Genomic DNA, 22,198 nt, shown 5'->3' on the forward strand with positions numbered 1-22,198 from the left:
CACGAACACACACAGCTTGGGTGGTCATTGGAGAGGAGTCCTGCTTACTTCTTATGGTTTATTATAGCTCTGTGTGTCTTCTCTGTCTCTCTGTCCATCCTTCTGTCCCTGTGTATGGCCATCTGTATGTCCTTCTGTCTGTCTGTCCATCTTTATGAATGGGGAAATACACAGTATATACATATATACACACACACACACACACACACTCACACACACACATATATATATATATATATATATATATATATATATATATATATATAGAGAGAGAGAGAGAGAGAGAGAGAGAGAGAGAGAGAGAGAGAGAGAGAGAGACAGATAGAGAGAGAGAGAGAGAGATAGATAGATAGATAGATAGATAGAGAGAGAGATAGAATGTTTGTGTGTGTGTGTGTGTGTGTGTGTGTGTGTGTGTGTGTGTGTGTGTATATATATGTATATGTCTTCTCCAGGAAGTAGTTGCTCTCTAGCCGAGGGAGGCTGGATCTCCATGGCAACGACAAGTGTGCGTGTGTGTTGAGCAAAATAAAAATGTGTGCATCTTATATATTTTCATTTGCACATCACCGTAGAGACACACATATGCATTGGAAAAAAGGCTTTATATTTATCGTGTGTGTGTGTGTGTGTGTGTGTGTGTGTGTGTTATATAATCAGAGTGACATGAAAGAGTTAGACGGGAAAGAGAGAGAGACAGCTCAGTTTGTCTCTGTATGTTTGTTTAGGTGAGGGTAGTGTGCGAGTGTGTGTGTGTGTGTGTGTGTGTGTGTTGGGGTAGATGAAAGTGGCAGTTCTCGAGTGTTAATGTACCCCACTTTCTCACATACTGTTGGAATGTTGGAGAAGTTAAATTTATTCTGACAGCTGTTGATGTCATAGTGGGCACGGCAGCAGACAACCAATCAGCAGCTTCGTCTGGTCCAAGTTTCCACTAATAGACATTCACATTTTGGAAATGCACTTCTAAGCAAATTCACACACACACACACACACACACACACACACACTGTCAGGCACAAGAACTCGCAGGAAACCGGAGGTTGAATGTACAAGAAACGTGTTTACTTAAGTCACTCAAGAAATGAAAGAGCAAAGCAGAACAACACGCAGGCATGAACTAAAACACAAAAGAAATACAGAAAACAAAAGAAACGTCCAACACACATGAAGCGTGATGTAAACACAAAGGGTGAGAGAGTCCACAATGTTCGTAGGCCTAAGCTGTAGAACGGACGGTGAGACTGTGAACGACTGGGGTTTATATATGGTGGTGACTGATGTGACCCAGGTGGTGATGATTAGTAATCAGGTGAGCTGCTAGGGTGGATATGAGGGTTAGGAGAAGGCGTGGCTGGTGGATCCCTGACAGTACCCCCTCCCCCAGAGGCGGCTCCTGAAGCCCTGACCCTGCGCCGCGGCCGACCCCGACCCCGGGGGGCAGGACGCAACGGATGAGCGGCGTGGTACTCCTCCAGGAGCGCAGGGTCCAGTACGTCCCGCCGCGCCACCCACGACCGTTCCTCGGGGCCGTAACCCTCCCAGTCCACGAGATACTCCAGGCTGCTGCCCCGACGCCGTGAGTTCAGTATCTCTCTCACCGAGTAGACTGAGGGCTGCTCCAACACCTCCGGTGGCGGGGGTGCAATTTCCCTGGGTCGCAGTGTGTCCACGGGGGTGTAAGGTTTGAGGAGCGACACATGAAAGGTGGGGTGAATCCGGTACCGCGGTGGGAGTACTAGCCGGTAAGCTGCCTCGTTGACCTGCCTCTCGATCTGAAATGGCCCGATGTACCGGGGGCTCAGCTTCCTGCAAGGAAGCCGCAGTCGCAGATACCGAGTGGACAGCCAGACCCAGTCTCCGGGCCTGTACTAGGGGGCCTCCCTTCTGCGTGCGTCAGCATGACGCTGGGTTTCTCTGGTTGTCCGGGGCAGTTGGGTGTGTGCAGCCTCCCACGTCCTAACACTCTCCCGGAACCAGTGGTCCACTGCAGGTACATTGGCGGGCTCGTCGGTCCAAGGAAACAGCGGGGGCTGAAACCCTAACACACACTGAAAAGGCGTGAGTCCTGTTGTATCCTGGCGCAATGAATTCTGGGCGTACTCCGCCCAGGGCAAGAACCGACTCCACTCCTCCTGATCCTGGTGGCAGTATGACCGTAGGTACCTTCCCAGGTCTTGGATCCTCCGTTCGGTTTGGCCATTCGACTGGGGGTGATACCCAGATGACAGGTTGACCGCGATCCCCAGTAGCCGAAAGAATGCTCTCCAGACATGTGAGGTGAATTGGGGACCTCGGTCAGACACCACTTCCTCCGGAAGGCCAAAATTGCGGAAGACGTGATGGAAGAGGGCTTCTGCCGTATCCAGGGCTGTGGGGAGGCCTTGTAGGGGAACAAAGCGGCAGGCTTTAGAGAACCGATCGACGACCACTAGGATGCATGTATAACCCCCCGAGCGAGGAAGGTCAGTGACGAAGTCCACGCCGATGTGCGACCATGGTCGTTGTGGAATAGGCAGGGGGATGAGTTTACCCACTGGCAGATGCCGGGGGGTCTTTGACATGGCGCAGGTGTTGCAGCCCCGGACGAACTCCGCCACCGTATTGCTCATCCTGGGCCACCAGTAACGTCCCTGAACCAGACGTAGGGTTTGTTTCCGACCCGGGTGCCCCGAGCCTGGGTTTTCGTGAACAGACCTGAGCAGGGTCTGTCGGCATTCTTGTGGCACATAGGTTCGGTTTCCGGGGCAACCAGGGGGCGCGGGTTCCCTCCGTGTGGCCGCGCGAATATCCCCGTCCATGTCCCACACAATGGGACTCAAAATGAGCGTGGGAGGCAAGATCGGTCCTGACTCGACGGGTTCTTCAGGCCCATAGACCCTGGAGAGCGAATCAGCCTTGCCGTTCTTTGACCCTGGCCGATATGTGATGCTAAAGTTGAACCTGGTGAAGAAGAGAGCCCAACGCGCCTGACGGGGGTTTAGACGCTTGGCCTCGCGGAGGTACTGGAGATTCTTGTGGTCGGTGATGACTATGAAAGGATGAGCGGCCCCCTCCAGCCAGTGTCTCCACTCTTCCAGGGCCAGCTTGATGGCCAGGAGTTCCCGGTTACCTATGTCGTAGTTCTGTTCAGCGGAGGATAACTTCTTTGAGTAGTAAGCACAGGGATGGAGCCGCGGGGGGTTCCCTGAACGCTGGGAGAGGGCGGCCCCTACTCCCGTGGAGGATGCATCCACCTCGACGACGAATGGGAGCTGAGGGTCAGGGTGACGAAGAACTGGGGCGGTACAGAACCTCTTGCGTAGTTCCCCAAAAGCCTTCTGTGCCTCCGGGGTCCAGGAAAGGACCTTGGCCTTACCACGCAATAGTGATGTGAGCGGGGCGGTAACCAGGCTGAAACCTCCTATGAACCGGCGGTAGAAGTTAGCGAACCCTAGAAACCTTTGGAGCTCCTTGATCGTGGTGGGGGCCAGCCAATCTCGTACGGCCATCACTTTTCTCTCATCCATCCTGATGCCTGCTGCGTCGATGACATAACCTAGGAACTGCGTCTCCGAATGGTGAAACTCACACTTGGAGAGGTTGAGGTACAGTCGGTGTTCTCGCAGCCGTTCTAGGACTTGGGTGACGTGTTGATGGTGTTCTTGTAGCGTACGTGAGTAGATCAGGATGTCGTCGATGTAAACGATCACGAACCGATGGAGAAAAGGACGGAAAACCTCGTTCATGAAGGTCTGAAAGACGGCTGGAGCAATGGAGAGCCCGTACGGCATGACCCTGTACTCGTAATGGCCTGAGGGAGTGATGAAGGCCGTCTTCCATTCGTCCCCCTCTCGGATGCGCACCAGGTTGTAGGCACTTCGGAGGTCTAGTTTGGTGAAAACGCGAGCCTCCCGTAGTTCCTCCAAGGCTGCCGGGACCAGGGGGAGCGGATACGGAAGCGGGGAGATCTGTGCGTTCAAGCCCCTGTAGTCGATGCACGGCCGCAAACCTCCATCCTTCTTGGCCACAAAAAAGAAACTGGAAGCCGCCGGAGAGGTTGACTGTGTAATGAAACCCTGACGGAGGGCCTGCTGGATATAACCCTCCATCGCTTGGTGTTCCGGGGCTGCCAAGGGGTATATCCGTCCTTCGGTAGCTTAGCTTCGGGCTTCAGTTCAATGGCACAGTCCCATGGCCGGTGTGGGGGTAACCTGGTAGCAGCCTCCTCGCTGAAGATGTCCGAGAAAGCATGGTAGACCTGGGGGACTTCCACCTGAGAGGGTTGTTTTGCTCCTTCAACTCGAGTTGCTGCCAAGGTCAAGGTGGTCCGGTGTGGAGTCGGGAGTGGATGTAAGCATGTCTGCCGGCAGGTGGGGCTCCACTCCAAGATGTCACACGGGTCCCAGGAACAAGTAGGGGAGTGTTTGGCTAACCAGGGACGACCTAGGATCACGTCCACTGTCAAATCCTCCAGTACGAGAAGCTGGATTTCCTCGTGATGTAACACTCCGACCTGGAGGGTGATAGGGGGCGTGCAGTGCTTCACCTTACCCCGTCCTAAAGGACGTCCCTGGATAGTCTGCACGGTTAGTTCCTGAGATCCCCGCTGCCGGCGTAGCTGGAGGCGTTCTAGACACGCCTGTGAGATGAAGTTTCCCGCTGATCCTGAGTCGACCAGAGAAATGACAGATAAAGAGTGAGCGGGGGTTTTTAAGGTGACCTGGAGTGTGGACAAATGAGTAATGTCAGAAGTAAGAGTGACACTACTCACCGTCCGACGGGGAGGTCTAACTGGGCATTGGGCCACCCGATGTCCTCCTTCTCCACAGTAGAGGCAGGCCTGAGTCGCCCGTCGGCGCTCCCTTTCCTGCTGAGATAGTCGCTGTGAGCCGAGTTGCATGGGTTCCGGCAATGGAGCTGCTGATGCCGCCATGGCGGGCGCTGGGTCGTGCAGGGGAAACCGGCCAGCAGTCAGGTGTTGAGAAACGCGGATAGATCTCTGAAGAAACGCCTCTAGTCCTAGGGTGTCATCAAAGGTGGCCATTGCCAGCCGGAGCTCTTGGTTTAACCCCCTGCGATACACAGCCAGCAGCGCCTTCTCGTTCCAGCCAGCAGATGCCGCCAGAGTACGGAAGCGGAGGCTGTAACCCGAAACGCTGTCAGTTCCCTGCTGGATGTTCAGCAGCTGATCTGCCGTTGAGGTATCCCCGGGGGCGGTGCTAAAGACCTCGGCGAAATGCCCAGTGAAAGCGGCAAATGACGTCAGCGCCGGGCTCGCTGCGCTCCAGAGCGCTCTCGCCCACGCGAGCGCTCTTCCGGAGAGAAGGGATATCAAAAACGCGACCTTAGCTCGTTCGCTGGGAAAGTTCTGGGGTTGCATCTCGATATACAGGGATACCTGAAGCAGGAAGCCCTGGCACTCAGCCGTGTTTCCGGAAAAAGAAGCCGGGAGCGCAACCGGGCTGCCGAAAGCTGAACGGGGAGGAATCGCGACCGCGGGTCGGTCAACCAAATCCGCAGCCGCGGCTGCGGGCTGATCCTCCATACCAAGGTAACGCGGTTTAGCTCCTTTCCCTGTTGCCCTTCGGTTTTGTTAAAGGTCCGTTCTTCTGTCAGGCACAAGAACTCGCAGGAAACCGGAGGTTGAATGTACAAGAAACGTGTTTACTTAAGTCACTCAAGAAATGAAAGAGCAAAGCAGAACAACACGCAGGCATGAACTAAAACACAAAAGAAATACAGAAAACAAAAGAAACGTCCAACACACATGAAGCGTGATGTAAACACAAAGGGTGAGAGAGTCCACAATGTTCGTAGGCCTAAGCTGTAGAACGGACGGTGAGACTGTGAACGACTGGGGTTTATATATGGTGGTGACTGATGTGACCCAGGTGATGATGATTAGTAATCAGGTGAGCTGCTAGGGTGGATATGAGGGTTAGGAGAAGGCGTGGCTGGTGGATCCCTGACACACACACACACACACACACACACACACACACACACACACACACACACACACACACACACACACACACACACACACTTTTGTGCCCACTTTGGTAACGGTTGTTGAGGAGTTCATGATGGTTCTCACTCTCCATGCTAACCGTAATGAAAGGTGTGATTGTGTGTTTGTGTGTGCACCACAAGAGGAGTGTGCATGCTGACTCAACTTCTCTCACTCTGGAGAGAGTGTTAAACTGGGAGGACAGAAGGAAGCGAGTGAGGCTTTGTAATCAGAATGTAGACCTCTAAAAAAGCACGACAACTTTATTATACACCACTGACAGTTTTTACGTTTTGAACACATTCACACACATACACACACAAAAACACACACACACCATTTATTAGTAGAGCCTGTTCTCTTGCCTTAGACAGGTGTAAGTGGTGGATTGAGACAGACCCTGCCTTGCTGTCAGTGTGTGTGTGTGTGTGTGTGTGTGTGTGTGTGTGTGTGTGTGTGTGTGTGTTAAAGTAACCATGGCAACAACAAGGCAGAGTTTCTCTTCCTGTGTGGTGCTCAGAGAAGGGAAACAGATGGACAGGGGAATTCATGCAGACAGTGAGACAGGTATCCATCATTATCATCATCATCATCATCATCACTCTACCTGTCTCTCCTGCTGTGGCAAGTCTCAGAATATTCATTCATTTACAGTGAGACGTGTGGTGTATGTTAGAGTGTGTGTGTGAGCTTTGTGATGTGTGCTAGAGTGTGTGTGTGTGTGTGTGTGTGAGCTATGTGGTGTATGGTAGAGTGTGTGTGAGCTGTGTGATGTGTGTTAGAGTGCGTGTGAGCTATGTGGTGTGTGTTTAGAATGTGTGTGAGCTCTGAGGTGTGTGTTAGAGTGTGTGTGAGCTGTGAGGTGTATGTAGAGTGTGTGTGAGCTGTGTGATGTATGTTAGAGTGTGTGTAAGCTGTGTGGTGTATGTTAGAGTGTGTGTAAGCTGTGTGATGTATGTTAGTGTGTGTGAGCTGTGAGGTGTATGTAAAGTGTGTGAGCTGTGTGATGTATGTTAGAGTGTGTGTGAGCTGTGTAGTGTATGTTAGAGTGTGTGTGAGCTGTGTGATGTGTGTTAAGAGTGTGTGTGAGCTGTGTGGTGTATTTTAGAGTGTGTGTGAGCTGTGTGATGTGTGTTAGTGTGTGTGGGCTGTGTGATGTGTGTTAGTGTGTGTAAGCTGTGTGATGTGTGTTAAAAGTGTGTGTGAGCTGTGTGGTGTATTTTAGAGTGTGTGTGAGCTGTGTGATGTGTGTTAGTGTGTGTGTGAGCTGTGTGGTGTATGTTAGAGTGTGTGTGAGCTGTGTGATGTGTGTTAGAGTGTGTGTGAGCTGTGTGATGTGTGTTAGTGTGTGTGAGCTTTGTGGTGTATGTTAGAGTGTGTGTGAGCTGTGTGATGTGTGTTAAGAGTGTGTGTAAGCTGTGTGGTGTATTTAAGAGTGTGTGTGAGCTGTGTGATGTGTGTTAGTGTGTGTGAGCTGTGTGGTGTATGTTAGAGTGTGTGTGAGCTGTGTGATGTGTGTTAGTGTGTGTGAGCTGTGTGGTGTGTGTGTAGAGTGTGTGTAAGCTGTGTGATGTGTGTTAGTGTGTGTGAGCTTTGTGGTGTATGTTAGAGTGTGTGTGAGCTGTGTGATGTGTGTTAAGAGTGTGTGTAAGCTGTGTGGTGTATTTAAGAGTGTGTGTGAGCTGTGTGATGTGTGTTAGTGTGTGTGAGCTGTGTGGTGTATGTTAGAGTGTGTGTGAGCTGTGTGATGTGTGTTAGTGTGTGTAAGCTGTGTGGTGTGTGTTAAGAGTGTGTATAAGCTGTGTGGTGTATGTTAGAGTGTGTGTGAGCTGTGTGATGTGTGTTAGTGTGTGAGCTGTGAGGTGTATGTAGAGTGTGTGTGAGCTGTGTGATGTATGTTAGAGTGTGTGTGAGCTGTGTAGTGTACAGCTTTACAGAGATAATGGTTATAAAGTTGTACAAACTAATGTATATGTTTATTCCTAATAAATGTATCCTTAATAAATGAGCCAGTGCAAACTGTGGTGAAGGAAAAACTCCCTGAGATAGTATGCTTCACTGAGAAGATCAAACCTGTTGGACATGTGATGCAGAGAGGAATGGTGCTCCCATGGGCAGAGATGGCAAAAGTACACACCCTTCACTTTATTACAGATACTCATGTTTTAAGAGACTCGGGTAAAAGTTTAAGTGCTGACTATACTTTTATACTCAAGTTAAAGTAAAGAAGTTTGGGCTCTGAAATGTACTTAAGTAAAAAGTAGATAGATACAGTGCCTTGTGAAAGTATTCAGCCCCCTTGAACTTTGCAACCTTTTGCCACATTTCAGGCTTCAAACATAAAGATATAAAACTGTAATTTTTTGTGAAGAACAAGTGGGACACAATCATGAAGTGGAACGAAATTTATTGGCTATTTCAAACTTTTTTAACAAATAAAAAACTGAAAAATTGGGCATGCAAAATTATTCAGCCCCCTTAAGTTAATACTTTGTAGCGCCACCTTTTGCTGCGATTACAGCTGTAAGTAGCTTGGGGTATGTCTCTATCAGTTTTGCACATTGAGAGACTGAAATTTTTGCCCATTCCTCCTTGCAAAAATGCTGCCACCATCATGTTTGACAGTGGGGATGGTGTGTTCAGGGTGATGAGCTGTGTTGCTTTTACGCCAAACATAACGTTTTGCATTGTTGCCAAAAAGTTCGAAACCCAAATATTTTGGTTTCATCTGACCAGAGCACCTTCTTCCACATGTTTGGTGTGTCTCCCAGGTGGCTTGTGGCAAACTTTAAACGACACTTTTTATGGATATCTTTAAGTAATGGCTTTCTTCTTGCCACTCTTCCATAAAGGCCAGATTTGTGCAGTATACGACTGATTGTTGTCCTATGGACAGAGTCTCCCACCTCAGCTGTAGATCTCTGCAGTTCATCCAGAGTGATCATGGGCCTCTTGGCTGCATCTCTGATCAGTCTTCTCCTTGTATGAGCTGAAAGTTTAGAGGGATGGCCAGGTCTTGGTAGATTTGCAGTGGTCTGATACTCCTTCCATTTCAATATTATCGCTTGCACAGTGCTCCTTGGGATGTTTAAAGCTTGGGAAATCTTTTTGTATCCAAATCCGGCTTTAAACTTCTCCACAACAGTATCTCGGACCTGCCTGGTGTGTTCCTTGTTCTTCATGATGCTCAGTGCTATCACAGTGCAGGTGCATTTATACGGAGACTTGATTACACACAGGTGGATTCTATTTATCATCATTAGTCATTTAGGTCAACATTGGATTATTCAGAGATCCTCACTGAACTTCTGGAGAGAGTTTGCTGCACTGAAGGTAAAGGGGCTGAATAATTTTGCACGCCCAATTTTTCAGTTTTTTATTTGTTAAAAAAGTTTGAAATATCCAATAAATTTCGTTCCACTTCATGATTGTGTCCCACTTGTTGTTGATTCTTCACAAAAAATTACAGTTTTATATCTTTATGTTTGAAGCCTGAAATGTGGCAAAAGGTCGCAAAGTTCAAGGGGGGCGAATACTTTCGCAAGGCACTGTAGATAGATTAGATTAGATTAGATTAGATAGATAGATAGATAGATAGATAGATAGATAGATAGATAGATAGATAGATAGATAGATAGATAGAACTTTATTGTCATTGCATTGTACAGGTACACAGCAACAAAATGCAGTTTGGCATCTACCAGAAGTGCAAAATGTAGCAGTTGTGCAGAAGTGCAGATAAATATCTAGCATATTTACAACAAATGGTATATATGAAAGCATATACAGTGAATAAATATAAAGCCATTACTACTTCCTGTTTTAGTGTCACGCTGGTAACTGTACGTCACGTCATATAATTATCAGGGCTTTAAATAGATTCAAATAAAAAACTTTTTCAGTCGCACATTGTAATCTGTTTTAAATGTACCTTAAATTAATACTTTTCATTCATTCATTCATTTTCTCCCGCTTATCCGTAATTCGTGTCGCAGGGGCAGCAGTCTAAGCAGGCCCCCGCCTTCGACTGCTGCCCAATCCTCACAGCACCGTCCCTTACGGCCCCTCCTGCAGGTGGTGAGCCCACGGGAAGTTAATACTTTTCAAGTTTTTATTAATCTCATCAACAAGGACATGGACATATATGGATGCTTTATATAAATCTATGTTTATTATTAGTGAAATGAAACGAAACTTAAGTTATAATTAGTGAAACGAAACTGCATGAAGACAAAATATTCTTTTACATTTTTAGTGTAATTATGGTGTCTTAAATTACGTAAAACATCAGGACACCAAACGGAACCTTTGCTATGTTTCCACACAGACAGTTAACGAGGTGACACCTGAAAAACTGTACCTCTTCAAACTTTTATACAGATTACATAATCAGTAAATATTTGTTTTTTTATAAATAAGTATTATTTTGTATGTCTGTGAGGCAAGTATTAATTTGCTTTGTGAAGAGAAATGACAGAGAGAGATACGGCAGAGAGCACCCCCTGTTTGTTTTCTTTATTTTACAAAAGCACAGTGTTTTGTTGTTATTATGAGTATATACAAATAAAAGTAGACCCTTTACAGATTTGAATGATGTATTGCTCTTATCTGTACGATCAAAAAAGACAAGTAATTTTAGTTCGTTTTGGCATTATGAGGGAAAAATTGCCACAAAACGCATTGGTGCCGTTTGTTAACAGGGTTAATTACTGGATGTGTGCATCATGGTGGATTTTGGTGCTGATTTGAGACTTGGCGCATCAATAAAACAAATATTTACTGATTTAAAATAATTTTTTGTTTTTGTATTTTTTTAATTTCTGAATAAATAAATAAATAAATAAACGTGTTAAGCTCAAGGTTTTAATTTATTTTATAAATAAAATTGATCTTTTTTATTAGTTTATTTATAATTTTTTATAAAAATGGTCAAACAGAAATGCGCACTGCAATAATTGCGTGTTAATAAAAATTGCACCCTTAAATTGAATTTGCGTTAATGCGTTATTAATCTTTTGACAGCCCTAATTAATATATTAATACAAAATAATTTTACATTTTGTTACCTAATGAATGTATCATACATAATCATACATCGCTGACATCCTCTGTCTCATCTACGTTAGCTAGACTTATTGTTGCCTGCTGCCTTGCTCATTGTTAGCTTCGTAAACTAGCCTACATCTATGATGTGTGAGAGTCAGGAAATGATACATCAGTGGTAGATTGAAAAATCCATGCAAAGACAGGAAATAGATTAAAACTCACGGAACGAGCCTGTGCTGAAATAGGAAGGAGTAGAAAGTACAGATATTTTGCAAGGGCTTTAATGCTAACAGATGCTTACTTCACCTAAGGCATCCAGACTTTCCCCTGCAGAAACTGGACTGCTCTCACACTAACTAATCCTCTATAGACTCTAGATGCGCTCCTCTAATGCTAGCGTCTAATGCCATGGCAATAGAAACCATCAATATTATAGAGAAAAGCAGTGTAACAGAGCGCTGCATCACAGACAGATATCTCAAACAGTGAGAATGAATGCCGCTACTAAAGCAAGAAACCCAATGAACATAATTCAACACATCTCCTTTCACTGTAGCCACAACTGCACCACCCATATACATAATCTCTACAAGAAGCATCGATATTAACCTAATAAAATGACCCTCTCTGCATTATGGTTTTCTTGGGGATTTGAAATTAAGGCAAATTGTGTGTGTTTTGTGCACATTCTACAAGAAGGAAAACAAACAAGTATAAGCGGTTCATTAAAAAGCATAACAAATGTTTTGGTGACTTTTCCTCACGATGTCCAGCTTTTCTTCAAAAGTCTGTCTTGTAAATGTCCTTGAAGGTGTATCTGTGACCAAATCAGTTTTTTCCCCTCTGTCAGCCATTGTGGAATGAAAAACAGCCAATAAATCCACACAGAAATCTGGCTTAAGTCCTTCAGAGTTAGCAGTGTTGGCACCTGTAGTTACAATCCATGTTGTTTGAAGGCTGTTGCTTTAATCAATCAAAATTTGGCGACACTGGGGCCCTCTAGCAGGCGTACAATAACGTCAACATTTTCACGCCACTAGACAGAGCTTGCAAACTGTATCTGTAGCATTCTGCACAAGCTCATTTATTAGCTGTGTGGTGTGTGTGTGTGTGTGTGTGTGTGTGAGCTGTGTGGTGTGTGTTAGTGTGTGTGAACCATGTAGTTTCTCGTTATACAGGATAACTAAATAACTTATAAAAAGACATGTGGTCAGAGTTAAAGACAGAGGCAGACACTGGTTGTTGTACACATCACGATGAACAGATAATTTATCTCCATTACTGTCAATACACTTATCGCTCCCCCTTCCACGAATAAAGTTTCCTGATCTTTGTGTGTGTGCGTGTGTGTGTGTGTGTGTGTGTGTGTGTATAGGAGATAAAAATATATATTTGTACTGATCAGATCTCAGATGTATTCAGGGTTGACAATTGACTATTTCTCCAACTGTGACATGCTAACTGTGTGTGTGTGTGTGTGTGTGTGTGTGTGTGTGTGTGTGTGTGTGTCAGTAAAATGATCCAGGTGAGGATAATAGATGATGAGGAGTACGAGAAGAATAAAAACTTCTTCCTGGAACTGGCAGAGCCACGCATGGTGGACATGAGCCTGCAAAAAGGTATATACACACTGTATACACACATTGTACACAAGTCGTCAGGTGAAGAAGCTTTTATTGTCATTTTAAACATATATAGCTGACGCAGTACACAGTGAAATAGAACAACATTCCTCTTGAACTCTGGTGCTACATAAAACAACATAGAGCTAAGGACTAGTACCATAATTTCCGAAATATAAAGCGCACCCATATATAAGCCACACCCACTGAATTTTACAAATATTTTTATTTTTAACATAAATAAGCCGCACCTGTCTATAAGCCTGTCTACACTAATGTACTTTACACAGGCTTTAACGAAAGACACGTTACACACAGTGTAACGGGTGAAATATGTTGCGCTTCCTTTAGGAGCATAGCAGTATTTTGGGAATAGCATGCCAGAAGTAAACTCTCCCTTCACCCAGACTCAACGCGTTACAACGGCTTGTATCTAAACAGTAGCCAACCAAGAAAGTCATTGTTCTCTGTCTTACTCCTTCCTTTCACAACTATTTCTCTCAAGAGTTCATATTATTGCATCGCCGTGGGGTTCAAAACGTGGGAAAAAAGTAGCGGCTTATAGTCCGAAAAATACTGTAAGTGTCCTCACCACATAAAGTGCATCATGTGCAACCTGGTGCAAACAGTGCAAAGACAACACAAACAGTGCAAGACAATACAGGACAGTGCAAGACAACACAAGACAGTGTAGACAAATACAAAAAACACAAAATAGCGCCACCAGTAAACTTGTTGTATATTGCACACTGCAGTGTAAAAGAGTAAAGTGAACATTGTAATTAACAAAAATATAAACAAAAAGTTGTGCAAAAGAGCAATAGCAGCAGTCAAAAAAGATGTGCAAAAACAGCATGTAAACAGTTTGTAGTAATGAAGTGATGTAATATGAGTGGTGCTGAAGACAGGGATGTGTGAAGTGAGTACGGTTGTGTGTTTGAGTCCAAGTTGTACAGATCAGTCACACAGTTGTGTGTGTGTGTGTGCGCGTGAGTACACATACATATATAAAAACATACACATTGTACATACATACACACATGCACACACTGTATACACACTGTGTACAGACACATGATCATACGCACATGCACAGGGACAGAGAGTTTGTGTATTTGAGTGTGAGAGTGTGTGACAGGACATCTGCAGAAACACTAATAGCCCTGTACAGGAAGTATGATTCCTGATTTAGATTGATGTGACACTGTTAATCCTCCTCTGGGAAACACAGACTTTAAACTTGAGACACTCCCACTGGGAAAATAGAGTTGATCATAGCGTGTATACACACACACACACACACACACACACACACACACACACACACACACACACACACACACACACACAGTGTGTCACAGTGTTAGAGTTACTGCTGTAGTATGAACACCAGTCTGCTCAGATTGGCTTCAGGAGGTGCAGATACTTTGTGGACTTCAGTTAGTAATGATTAGTTGTGCTGTATCGTGTTTCAGCAGCAACAGAGTAGGAGCTGATGATCCATAGTCATTACTCTGGAACATTCCATTACTCAATCTATTACACCCCCTCTATACAGCACCACTTTACACCCCCCTTTATACCCCATACACCCCCTTACACCCCCACTTTATACCACATTACATTACATATGCCCTTACTGTATACCCCATACAACCCCACTTTATACCACATTACATCCCATTTTCCCCCTTACTTTATATCCCACACACCCCCATTTATACCCCATACAACCTCAATTTATACCACATCACATATATTCCTACTTTATACCCCATACACCCCACTTTATATCCCATACACTCTCACTTTATACAACATTACATCACATATGCCCTCTTTAGCAACCCTTTGGCCCACTTTACACCTCATACACCCCCGCTTTATATCCCATACACCCACTTACATACCCACTTTACCCACTATACACCCTCTTACACCACATCCACCTCCTTTAACACCCCATACACTCGCTTTATGGCCCATTTAAACCCCCTATCACCCTATATGCCCCTGACACCACAAACACCACTACTTTACATTCCATACACCACCCCTTAAACCCCATAAACCCTAATTCACCATCCATTCTCTTTTATTTATTTATTTTATATTCACATTATTATATAATCACAGATTATAATGAACAGGAATGAACAGGAAGTAATGCAATAGTCTGGAAGTTTGCATACACATACACTCACACACACACACACACACGCACACACACATACACCTACCCTCAGTGAGTAGGAGATAAGGTGGAGGCGGTTGTCCAGTAACTGTTGCCATGGTGATGGTGATATCTGTCTGCTAGGACCACAGTGTAATGGGTTTAAATTAAACCTGAGAGAGAGACAGAGAGAGATGTATAGAGAAACTAATGGAGATGGGGGTAAATGAGAGAGCTTTGTGGGCATGTAGCATTGTGTATTCTGACAGTGTTAGCATTACCAGCTAAGGATAGAAAATTCATCATCGCCATATGAAGAGAATAAACAAATTCATAAATCATACAATCATCACATCATCTCTCTATATCACTCTCTGTCTTTTCCCTGGCATTTACTTCTTCATCCATCTCTCTCTCTCTCTCTCTCTCTCTCTCTCTCTCTCTCTCTCTCTCTCTCTCTCTCTCTCTGTGTCTCTGTCTGCTATAGCTCTGTTGTTAGCTGATGGTAAGTACCATTGTCCTGGTCTCCTTCATTTACTGCCTGGCTTTTTTCTTTGTCTGTGTGTATGTATGTGTGTATGTGTGTGTGTGTTTAAAAGTAACAGTGTACGTTTAAGTGGATATTAAAATGCTGTGAGGTTTAAACAGAAATCAGGACGTGATTGGCTCTCAATGTTTTGAGCTAATTTGCATATTAATTGTGATGAACCAATCAGATGGCAGCCTGGATAACCAACAACAGGCCTGACTATTCTAATTCCATCTAACTGCACAATTACCATCCAGTCAAAACACGAGATTTAACTCTCTCTCTCTCTCTCTCTCTCTCTCTCTCTCTCTCTCTCTCTCTCTCTCTCTCTCTCTCTCTCTCTCTTTCTCTTTCTTTCTCTCTGCTTCTTTATCTCTTTCTTTCTCTCTTTCACACAGATGTTCCTGACAGGAAGTTGACATCAGAGGAAGAGGAGGCGAGGAGAGTTGCTGAGATGGGGAAGCCAATCCTGGGAGAGCATTCAAAACTTGAAGTTATCATTGAAGAGTCCTATGAGTTTAAGGTGTGTATGTATGTTTGTGCATGTGTATGACTGTGTTTGTATATATATATATATATATATATATATATATATATATATATATATATATATATATATATATATACAGTGGGTACGGAAAGTATTCAGACCCCCTTAAATTTTTCACTCTTTTTTTATTTTGCAGCCATTTGCTAAAATCATTTAAGTTCATTTTTTTCCTCATTAATGTACACATAGCACCCTATATTGACAGAAAAACACAGAATTGTTGACACTGTTGCAGATTTATTAAAAAAGAAAAACTGAAATATCACATGGTCCTAAGTATTCAGACCCTTTGCTCAGTATTTAGTAGAAGCCCCCTTTTGATCTAATACAGCCAGGAGTCTTTTTGGGAAAGATGCAACAAGTTTTTCACACCTGGATTCAGGGATCCTCTGCCATTCCTCCTTGCAGATCCTCTCCAGTTCTGTCAGGTTGGATGGTAAACGTTGGTGGACAGCTATTTTTAGGTCTCTCCAGAGATGCTCAATTGGGTTTAAGTCATTGCTCTGGCTGGGCCATTCAAGAACAGTCACGGAGTTGTTGTGAAGCCACTCCTTCGTTATTTTAGCTGTGTGCTTAGGGTCATTGTCTTGTTGGAAGGTAAACCTTCAGCCCAGTCTGAGGTCCAAAGCACTCTGGAGAAGGTTTTCGTCCAGGATATCCCTGTGCTTGGCTGCATTCATCTTTCCCTTGATTGCAACCAGTCGTCCTGTCCCTGCAGCTGAAAAACACCCCCACAGCATGATGCTGCCACCACCATGCTTCATTGTTGAGACTGTACTGGACAGGTGATGAGCAGTGCCTGGTTTTCTCCACACATACCGCTTAGAATTAAGGCCAAAAAGATCTATTTTGGTCTCATCAGACCAGAGAATCTTATTTCTCACCATCTTGGAGAACTCCATGCGGGTTTTCATGTGTCCTGCACTGAGGAGAGGCTTCCGTCGGGCCACTCAGCTATAAAGCCCCACTGGTGAAGGGCTGCAGTGATGGTTGACTTTCTACAACTTTCTCCCATCTCCCGACTGCATCTCTGGAGCTCAGCCACAGTGATCTTTGGGTTCTTCTTTACCTCTCTCACCAAGGCTCTTCTCCCCCGATAGCTCAGTTTGGCCGGTCGGCCAGCTCTAGGAATGGTTCTGGTCGTCCCAAACGTCTTCCATTTGAGGATTATGGAGGCCACTGTGCTCTTAGGAACCTTAAGTGCAGCAAAAAATTTTTTGGAACCTTGGCCAGATCTGTGCCTTGCCACAATTCTGTCTCTGAGCTCTTCAGGCAGTTCAGTTCATTTGACCTTAATGATTCTCATTTGCTCTACCATGCATTGTGATCTGTAAGGTCTTATATAAACAGGTGTGTGGCTTTCCTAATCAAGTCCAATCAGTATAATCAAAAATTTCTGGACTCAAATGAAGGTGTAGAACCATCTCAAGGATGATCAGAAGAAATGGAGAGCACCTGAGTTAAATATATGAGTGTCACAGCAAAGGGTCTGAATACTTAGGACCATGTGATATTTAAGTTTTTCTTTTTTAATAAATCTGCAAAAAGGTCAACAATTCTGTGTTTTTCTGTCAGTATGGGGAGCTGTGTGTACATTCATGAGGAAGAAGAATGAACTTAAATGATTTTAGCAAATGGCTGCATATATATATATATATACAGTACAGACCAAATGTTTGGACACACCTTCTCATTCAAAGAGTTTTCTTTATTTTCATGACTATGAAAATTGTAGAGTCACACTGAAGGCATCAAAACTATGTACTATAACAAAACTATATACATAACAAAAAAGTGAACTGAAAATATGTCATATTGTAGGTTTTTCAAAGTAGGCATCAAGAGAATACCAAGAGTGTGCAAAGCAGTAATCTAAGCAAAAGGTGGCTACTTTGAAGAACCTACAATATGACATATTTTCAGTTGTTTCACACTTTTTTGTTATGTATATAATTCCACTTGTTAATTCATAGTTTTGTTGCCTTGACGTATATATATATATATATATATATATATATATATATATATATATATATATATATATATATAGAGAGAGAGAGAGAGAGAGAGAGAGAGAGAGAGAGAGAGAGAGAGAGATAGATAGATAGATAGATATATGGATAGATAGATAGATAGATAGATAGATAGATAGATAGATAGATAGATAGATAGATAGATAGATAGATTAGATACATAGACAGACAGACAGACACACACACACACACACACACACACAAATTTATATATAGTCAGTGGAGGGCTGTCCAGGGCAAGCTACTGTCCTAAACTCAGAATCACTGACTTATGTTTTATTTTATATTTCTCCATGAATATGTATGTATTTATTGCCAATATTATATTCTATTTATTTCATAGTTTTTCTCTTGGTTGCACTGCTTTCAGAAGTGTATGTTTATGTTAACGTGTCTATCCACTATCCATTTCTCACCCAAATGAGGATGGGTTCCCCTTTTGAGTCTGGTTCCTCTCAAGGTTTCTTTCTCATAACATCTAAGGGAGTTTTTCCTTGCCACAGTCATCAGGGATAAATGCAAACCATTCACCTTGACTGTTGATTTCTATAAAGCTGCTTTGAGACAATGTCCGTTGTAAAAAGCGCTATAGAAATAAACTTGACTTGACTTGACATTAATATTTCACCCATTTAGGACAGGTTCACTGAAATCTGTCCTAAAGCCTTCAGAATTTTCCTTTAGCCTTTAGCTTAACATACATGTCATTGGGACTGTTACTTTACCCAACAGACTTTGAATTCATAGCTGTTTTTTCATTCCGCAATGTCTGACAGATGTTTTGATTGCAGATACACTTACAAAGTTTTTTTTTTTTTACTTATTTTAAGAACCATTTATACTTTTGTGTTTTCTTCCATGTTGAATTTGCACAAAACTCAAATTTTCCTTTATTTCTAATCCCCAGGAAAACTTTAATTTGCATGGTTGTCCTTCATTCTCTCTGTATAAAATTCCTGTCCGTGATGCAGAGCTCTGTTTCTCTACCAGATTGATGGTTTCTATAGACATGGCATCATAATGATGGTATAAAGAGGTGGATTGATTCAGGCACGAGACCACTGGGGGTGTAATAGGCCTGGGGGTGAAATACATGACCTGCCACAGATTTTATATATACAGTCAGGTCCATAAATATTGGGACATCGACACAATTCTAACGAACAAGTTGTGCTTTAACTGCAGACTGTCAGCTTTAATTTTAGGGCATTTACATACAAATCAGGTGAACGGTGTAGGAATTACAACAGTTTGCATATGTGCCTCCCACTTGTTAAGGGACCAAAAGTAATGGGCGAATTGGCTTCTCAGCTGTTCCATGGCCAGGTGTGTGTTATTCCCTCATTATACCAATTACAATGAGCAGATAAATGGTCCAGAGTTAATTTCAAGTGTGCTATTTGCATTTGGAATCTGTTGCTGTCAACTCTCCAAGATGAGATCCAAAGAACTGTCACTAACAGTGAAGCAAGCCATCATTAGACTGAAAAAACAAAACAAACCCATCAGAGAGATAGCAAAAACATTAGGCGTGGCCAAAACAACTGTTTGGAACATTCTTAAAAAGAAGGAACGCACCGGTGAGCTCAGCAACACAAAAAGACCCAGAAGACCACGGAAAACAATTGTGGTGGATGACTGAAGAATTCTTTCCCTGGTGAAGAAAACATCCTTCACGACAGTTGGCCAGATCAAGAACACTCCCCAGGAGGTAGGTGTATGTGTGTCAAAGTCAACAATCAAGAGAAGACTTCACCAGCATAAATACAGAGGGTTCACCACAAGATGTAAACCATTGGTGAGCCTCAAAAACAGGAAGGCCAGATTAGAGTTTGCCAAACAACATCTAAAAAAGCCTCCACATTTCTGGAACAACATCCTATGGACAGATGAGACCAAGATCAACTTGTACCAGAGTGATGGGAAGAGAAGAGTATGGAGAAGGAAAGGAACTGCTCATGATCCTAAGCATACCACCTCATCAGTGAAGCATGGTGGTGGTAGTGTCATGGCGTGGGCATGTATGGCTGCCAATGGAACTGGTTCTCTTGTATTTATTGATGATGTGACTGCTGACAAAAGCAGCAGATTGAATTCTAAAGTGTTTCGGGCAATATCATCTGCTCATATTCAGCTAAAAGTTTCAGAACTCATTGGACGGCGCTTCACAGTGCAGATGGACAATGACCCAAAGCATACTACAAAAGCAACCAAAGAGTTTTTTAAGGGAAAAAAGTGGAATGTTATGCAATGGCCAAGTCAATCACCTGACCTGAATCCGATTGAGCATGCATTTCACTTGCTAAAGACAAAACTGAAGGGAAAATGCCCCAAGAACAAGCAGGAACTGAAGACAGTTGCAGTAGAGGCCTGGCAGAGCATCACCAGGGATAAAACCCAGCGTCTGGTGATGTCTATGCGTTCCAGACTTCAGGCTGTAATTGACTGTAAAGGATTTGCAACCAAGTATTAAAAAAGTGAAAGTTTGATTTATGATTATTATTCTGTGCCATTACTTTTGGTCCCTTAACAAGTGGGAGGCACATATGCAAACTGTTGTAATTCCTACACCGTTCACCTGATTTGGATGTAAATGCCCTCAAATTAAAGCTGACAGTCTGCAGTTAAAGCACAACTTGTTCGTTTTATTTCAAATCCATTTTGGTGGTGTATAGAGCCAAAAATTTAAGAATTGTGTCGATGTCCCAATATTTATGGACCTGGCTGTACATAAACTATACAAGTCACTGAAAAAGTCAAAATAGTTCATAATAAACCTTATTAATTAGTTTATAATAAACCTGTTTTGGCGATCTTTTCTTACAATGTCCAGCTTTTCTTGAAAAGTCCGTCTTGTAAATGTCCTTGTAAGTGTATCTGCGACCAAATTTCTTCTCCTCTGTCAGCCATTGTGGAATAAAAAAACTATGTAATCTAGAATTAATATATTTGAGCTTGTGCAGTTTACTAAGGATGCGGTTTATGTGCTCTGACTAGTCTCTTACCATCCAATCAAAGAACGTGAAAATGCCAAAATGTTTAGATGCCTTCAAGTAGGCCTTAGCGTAAGCAAGTCACAATCTAATTGGTTAAAGCTTCAAGCAACATGGATTTGAATTATTAGGATGCCTGCAGTGATCATGGCTGAAATCTGATTGGATCGAAACTCAAACCAAAACTTACACTCACTCTAACAAGCAGCACACCCAAGAGAAACTTGGTTGTGTTGCTTGAAATAAAGAGAATATACTATTGGGAATAATTTAATACATATTCATGGACAAAAATATATCGAAATGTAAGTCAGTTATTCTGATAGAGTTTAGGCAGCATAGAAGGTCTTACTGACGCTAATGGCCTGTCTCTGACAAACACCTAACATGTACACATACCTAACACACACACCCCTTTACACATACTGTACATATACACCCAAACAAACCCCTAACACATATACACATTTAATACACACAGGCAGAGGTGGAAAGAATAATTATATTCAAGTAAAAGTACTGTTACAATGAAAATTCACTTAAGTACAGTCTAAAAATATACTCAAGTAAAACTAAACTAAAAAGTAGCTATTTTAAACTGTGTTTAGAGTAAAATTTACAGAGGATGGTTAAGGGAATTATATTGTAGTTCAAGAATGACAAGTGGATATACATCTCAAACTTGTTTTCAATTGAAGTAAATCAAAGAAATAATCAAATAAAAAAATAAAATAAAAAAACAATAGTCCATGACTTGAATCTAATGTGAGTTATGCACTTTTACAGCAAAAAAAAAAACATCCTGTTATAATGTAATTTATGATAGTGAGAGAAAATTCTAAAGCAGATTCAGAATTCAGACAGTCTGCATCATTGTTGTCTGTCTTGTCCGTCTCCATCTTTCGAGTTTGGCACGTTTGTTCTCTGCCCATTGATCAATCAGTGCGGTAGTTTCTGCGGCTTGAATTTTTCCCCCCTTGCATTATTTTTAGTTGTTTCATTTTTTTTTTACTTAGTACTGGATATGATTTCAAATGTAGGTAAATGCAATACTTCAAATAAAACATACTTAAGTAAAAGTAAAATTGCAGATTTAAAAATAAAAAAAAACAGAAGTACACATAAAACTACTTAATTACAGCAATGCGAGTAAATAAAATGTATTATCATCTTTATCTTTCCACCTCTGCACGCAAACACGTTTGTAACTTGCACGCGCGCACACACACACACACTCACACACACACACACACACACACA

The 22,198-nt window shown here is 43.1% G+C and overlaps 1 protein-coding gene across 2 annotated transcripts in view; it reads left to right on the top strand.

Annotated features, from left to right (window-relative positions):
- The window catches only part of slc8a3 (solute carrier family 8 member 3), a 39,433-nt gene that overhangs the window by 15,366 nt on the left and 1,869 nt on the right, over window positions 1–22,198 (top strand). The window contains exons 3-5 of one of the 2 annotated variants that reach the window (XM_083539918.1): window positions 12,551–12,657; window positions 15,321–15,338; window positions 15,761–15,885. In XM_083539918.1, coding sequence (XP_083396044.1) covers window positions 12,551–12,657; window positions 15,321–15,338; window positions 15,761–15,885 — 250 coding nt within the window. The remainder of the gene's footprint in view (window positions 1–12,550; window positions 12,658–15,320; window positions 15,339–15,760; window positions 15,886–22,198) is intronic. The other variant, XM_083539919.1, reaches the window with a different exon arrangement.

The sequence above is a fragment of the Silurus aristotelis genome (genome assembly GCF_946808225.1).
Source record: "Silurus aristotelis genome assembly, chromosome: 4".
In the NCBI taxonomy this organism is placed as follows: Eukaryota; Metazoa; Chordata; class Actinopteri; order Siluriformes; family Siluridae; genus Silurus; species Silurus aristotelis.